Source organism: Tigriopus californicus, chromosome 4, assembly GCF_007210705.1.
Source record: "Tigriopus californicus strain San Diego chromosome 4, Tcal_SD_v2.1, whole genome shotgun sequence".
NCBI lineage: Eukaryota > Metazoa > Arthropoda > Copepoda > Harpacticoida > Harpacticidae > Tigriopus > Tigriopus californicus.
The window spans coordinates 7,678,716-7,684,466 of NC_081443.1; the positions used below are offsets into that span (position 1 = coordinate 7,678,716).

Genomic DNA, 5,751 nt, shown 5'->3' on the forward strand with positions numbered 1-5,751 from the left:
CTTCGACAACATTTCAAAGATGATACTCTTCTGTAGTATTTAATTTCTTTTTAAATACTTAGCTACTTTAAGTAAAAAAGTATTAGCATTTAATGACTTACCTATTCCTGCAGTAAATATGATTTAGAAATTCAACATCTTAAGATGAGATATTTTCCTGGTCTCAACTAACGATTCTTCAAGATTTGCAACCATAACTCCAAAAAGTCACGATGGAAAACGGTATTGGAAATTCTCAAGCGTATCAAGCTTTCTTGTCAGAAACCTTTGACATTCCTAAATCGTGNATTGTAGCACCGACCTCGCACACAAATCATGGACTTCACTGAGACCTCTGTGGCCGTGGAAACGCCCAAAATTTGCCGCTCAAATTCAGATTGACTAAGGGAGTTGCCCGCCCATTTCTTGTACACATTTGGATTACTTCCGATGGGAATGCGGGCCAATTGTGGCGACGCTGGTGTTTTCGACAGGATCGTGTCTTTGAGCAAGTGAGTCTTCCTGGCGGTTGTGTACTTGTCTAAGAATGATTGTTTCTTCAATTGGTGCTTCTTGGGGGAGAGCTTCGCGTCAAGATCTTCCTCACTGTCATACTTACCCTTGGGTGGAATGGTGGGTGCGAATGGGAAAAATGCTTTGTCCACTTCGGATTGGAGTGATTCGTCCAAGTTACCTTGAGCCAACAAAGTAGTCAGTGTGGTTGAAGGTGCCAAGAGATTTTGGGGACTGGTTGTTGAAATTTCTTCATCAGTGTACTCAACGGTGTCCAGGGAGGGTCTGGCGGTGCCATACTTAGGCTTATCCTTGTGTTGGCGATTCACCCAATTTTTGATCAAACGCTCCCTTTTCTTAACGACATAGCCCAACTTATCCTCCAAGAACTTCTTTGGAGGTCCGACGTGATTGGGAACTGAGGGAACCTTGAATGTGTTCGTGTCAATGGCCTTGGGATACTCGTTCCGGTTGGGTTGACGAAGCAAAGTCTGTTCCTCTTCGTAGATGTTCTCCTGTTCGTTCACGCTCTCATCTTTCAACTCTTCTTCCTCCTCTTGAACACTTTCTTCAAGAGAGTCCAAGGCAAGAAGATGATTGGGATAGGTAGATGGTGCTTCAGAGAGTGCCTCTTCAGTTGTCACTTCAGCCAAATCGGGAACTTCGGTTGTAGCTTCAGGCTTGAGGGCAGCCGTGGTTTGAGGGAGAAAGTAATCGAAAATCCCTCCCAGATTGAAGTTGTTTAACAAGCTCTTCTCTGTGGTGACGGTTGGTTCTTCATCAAATGGTTCTTGACCAGTTGGTTCTTGATTAAATGATTCTTGACCAATGGGTTCTTGACTAGTTGGTTTTTGAGGAGTAGGCTCTTGCTCAATTAGTTCTCCGACCACGGGTTGTTCTGTAGTTTGCTCAGTACTTTCGGTGGCAATGACACTGGCAACAGATTTTTCCTCTGTTTGAGTGGTCACGTCTTCATAGGTTTGGAACACAAAAGGTGGAACGGTAGTGTCTTGGGAAACGATCTCCTCGTCTGTGGTAGATACGGTGTCCACATTTTCAAAAGTAGCCACTGAAGGTGTGGGAAGCTCATAAATCTCGACATCCACCGCTGTGTCTTCTACCAATATTTCGGGAGCTTCAGTCTTTTGTTCTTCCTCAGTATTTTCATGTTCAATCTCAACAGTATCTTGCTCGTAATTATGATTAGCCGTTGTCTCATCAACAGGGTAGTCTTGTGCGACCTCGATTTCAACACCAACGGGGAGGGCGAGGGTGTCCACATTCGGATCATTATAGACCTCCTCTAAAGCTTCCTGGACGGCCTGGATATCTTCAACCGGAACAGACTCAATGGAAATTGGCTCTGATTCAAGTTCGCTGGTGGTTGGATTTACGTCTCTTTGGATTTCCACGTAGGAATAGCCTTTGAATCCGTCCTTATTTTCTTTGAAAGGAACAAAAGCTCCTTCCAATGCGGTCACTTGTTGTTGGCCATGTTCGTTGTAGAGGTTATTTGGTTCCTTGTATTGAGCATCATGTTGTCGCACGATCGCCAATGACGGGGTCACTTGCTTCTCATAGGCGTCCAATCGATCAGTAAGGATGGGTGCTGAAGTCTGCACGTCACCAGTGTAGTCAATGTTGTTGATGTTGTCAGCGTAATCCACCCTGTCAGCATCAATGTCAGCCCGGTCGATGAGGTCATTGGCAACGTAGTCATAATTCAATGGGGCCTCGGGATAAACATAAGGATTAGGGATATTGACCAAAGAAGGATATGTGGGTCTAGCTTGTTCTTGGACCACATGAGTGTGTTGAGGAGGTGAGCCCGTCGAGTGTTTATCCGCAGTTTCATGGTCAAGCTGACCAGCGGCAATAGCAGTATCTGGGACAAGTGAAAATTCTTTATATTCCAGAGGAGGCACACTGGATTCTGTGCTAATGGTAGGTGCAGTTGTTGTGGGTGTTGGTTTCGGGGTAGTCGGGTTAGCCACGTCCAGTAGCTCATAATCGTTTGAATGAGGGGACACATCCGTATATTGTTTCTGGATTTCATAATCGTCAACCACTGCCGTGGTCACTTCAGTTGGAATTTCTGTCACTGTTTCTACTAGGATCTCTCCGGAGTTGGGATCGACTTCGTAAATTTCGGCATCAATGGTGAAGGGGTTGGGCGTGGTGGTGCTTCTACGTCGACCCTTGAATCGTCGGCGAAGGGGTCGCTTTTTCTTCATGGCCTTCTCACCTCCGCTAGTCAATTTGTCGAAAAGTTGGTCAAAGAAGGGTCGGAACTTTTGATCATAGGGAGAGGTTTCCGTGGCGCTCTCACTGGTTTCCTGGTAATTCAATTGAGTCTCGTCCTGGTTCTGATCCCTTTCGTTGGCCCAAAAAGCGGGACGTTTTCTCGAGCGAATTCTTTGACCATATGTATTTTCATACTTGTTTTCGAACTTGTTGGTGTACTTGTTTCGGTTTGGAACCAGGTATCTGCGTTGCTCGGGTTCGGCACTGGTGGTTGGAGTCGTAGTGGTTTGTGGTGTAGGTGGTCCAACAGTTGGTGGTGTGGTCTTCTTGTATCGATAAGTGTCCAATCGTCGAACAGGTCGAATAAACGAGAAAGGCGTTGGAACATATGCTGGAGCCTTGGTTTCTGTCGTTGTGGATTCAGTGGTGGAGACGGATGAAACCTCTTGGTAACTAGGCTCAGTTGGGATAAACTGTGTGGTCACAAAAACAGATTCATCCCCCTCTTTACTCTCAGATTGTTCCTCTTCTTCCGTGTCTGGTTCAGCGTAAGGTGTGGTTGGTTGAAAGTGATCCACTCGAGGAACAACAGTGGGTTCATAACCGCTTGTCACGGTCTCGTCAGTGTAATCTTGTTCCTTTTCAGTAGCTTCAACCTCAGGTGCTGGTTGTTGTTGTTGTTGTGGTTGTGTCGGCTCTGGTTCTTTATCATGTTCAAGTTCCTCTTCGATATACTCGATAACTTGCTCAATGTCAGAGTCCTGCTCCTCTTGTTCATTGTTTGCAGCAGTTGAGGTAACAATGAAGTCAAGGGAAGGCTTGTAAGTGGTGACTGGCACAGTTGGAACAGTTGAAGCTTCCGAACTAAAGAGATCAAGAGTTTTGGTCGTCAAAAACGGATTCACCACCCGAGTTTCAATATCCTCGGTTTCAGGCACAACCTTATCCTCAACGATAGCAACGGGAGCGGTTTCAGAGGTAGTGGGAGTAACGATGGGTGGAGTGGTGGATTTGAAAAAGTTCCTGACCTTGTTGAACGGCCTTCGGACAATCTTGGTGAGAATCCTGCGCTTCTTTTTAGAGTCCTCGCTGGTCTTGGATGTCTCTAAAATGGTCTTACCGCGGTAGAAAGAACTCAAAGCCGGCCTTTGTTTGGCCAATTTGATCCTGTCCTTAATGAGTGCAGCTGAATCTCTGATGATCACCGTTTCGGTCGTGGTTTCATAAGTCTCTTGAGGTGGTTCAGTCCTGGACACCAAATTTATTCCCGATGGCGAAGGAGTGGTTCCTTGAGAGTTAACCTGAGCCAATTCTGGGTCGTAGGGAAGAGGATGACCTTTGTAGCCTGTTGGAACTTTGAATCCGACTGGAGCAATGAACACTGAGGGCAAATTACCAACATCTTGGTCGTGCTCCATGAATGGCAAATCGATCTTCCTGAATCCGTCGGGGATGTTCTCGTTATTTGGCGCGATATAAGCTCCCAGTTGTTTTTTCGATCCTTCCTTCAAGTATTCGGCTAATTCCTCTGGGTTAGGGTTCCTGTCCAATCCACTTACAACAACGGAGAAGTCCTTGGGCGATTTATCAAGATCGGGATGACGTTCGATTTTCTCGCCGGATGTAATGTGCTCAAAATCCACTGGAACAAAACCGGACAAATGGTCGTTGTGATTATCTTGATACCTTGACCCATGAAAGGTATCAGATCCACCCAACTCAATAATTGGCGGTCCCTCCTTAAAAAAAATCCAGATTCGAATTACGTACATACAATACTTTGCGAAGGGCACTTTACATCGATTTCCAATCGCCATACCTGAGACAGATCGGGAGCAGGGACTAATTTGACAACTGGGTTATTGGTGGCCAAAGTTTCCTTGTGTTGGGTAGGTGGAATATTAAAGGACGGTCCCGGAACGACATTTGCCGGAGCAGGGTTCTTAGGAGTAGGATTCACCGGAACAGCGTTCACCGGGACAAATGGTTTCTGCCTTAATCTGTTGATGGGGAGATTGTTCAAAACGGTTCCAACATTGAGAGATTCGGCAGGATAAGAATCAGCCGGAGCATTATGGGGTGGGTAGGGCCTGTTGGTCAGTTGTTGGGGCTGGCCCAAGCCTTTAGAACTGGGTTTGAAGAACGAAGTCAACTGATCGACAAAGCTGTTTCCACCTGATGGAAGTTTGCGATTTCTTCGATGACCTCGGTGGCCGTCATTTCGCCGATATGGCCTCTGTTGTCTTGGATTTCCGCTTTGGGCTCTCCAAGCAGGTCGTCGGAAGGTGTTTGGATTGACTGACCCTTGAGTATCCACGTATTCCACATGGTGGTCGTCCACGCGCTCCCTGACTAGATTCACGGAAGCAGGCACCACTTCCACTTCCAAATCATCAGTGATCACTGGGGAGAGTCCAGCTTGGACCTTGGAGGCCACGGCCTCAATAGTTTGCTTTGCATGTGCAATGGGCACCCAATTACCATATTGAACTGGGACGCTCAAGAATCGGCCTTGTCGGTCTGGATCGCTTAATCTGATGCTCCACAATGGGTTAGTTTCCTCTTGAGAAAACACACCGGACGGCGAATAGTAGGAGAGAAGAAGGAGACTTGCTCCCAGAAAGGAGAATCTCATGATGCCCAAGGGAAAACAGATCACGCCTGGAACAAGGAAAAAAAGGAGGTTGAGTGACTCATTGGTTTCGAGGGACGTTCTTGTTCCGATTAGAAACCGGGACCTTCTATGAGCAAGTGTTGATTACATTCCCTCCGAACATTGTCATTCCATTGATTCAAGTCAATGATGTCATGTCTACAGAAGCCTTGGGCTTTGAGCGGATTTCTCATCCACTCTTTGATTTCGGCATCATTGATGTCTTCCCGTCAATTATGCGCTTGTCAGCTTGCTAATTAACAGAGCATTTCCATTCACTGCGCTACAATGATCGATGAATGATGGCTTGGAAAAAAAAGCGATACTCAATTATTTCTTTACGAACTCGCAGAGGTCCCACT

General features: G+C 46.3%; 1 protein-coding gene across 1 annotated transcript; it reads right to left on the reverse strand.

The window, feature by feature from the left end:
- Positions 1 to 287: 287 nt before the first annotated feature.
- On the reverse strand, positions 288 to 5,442 carry LOC131879541 (uncharacterized; the record flags this gene model as incomplete). Its single annotated transcript, XM_059225894.1, is given in 2 exon segments — positions 288 to 4,475; positions 4,556 to 5,442. Coding segments are annotated over 2 exon segments (5,004 nt in total), but the record flags the coding sequence as incomplete, so codon positions are not given.
- Between the last annotated feature and the right edge of the window lie 309 nt (positions 5,443 to 5,751).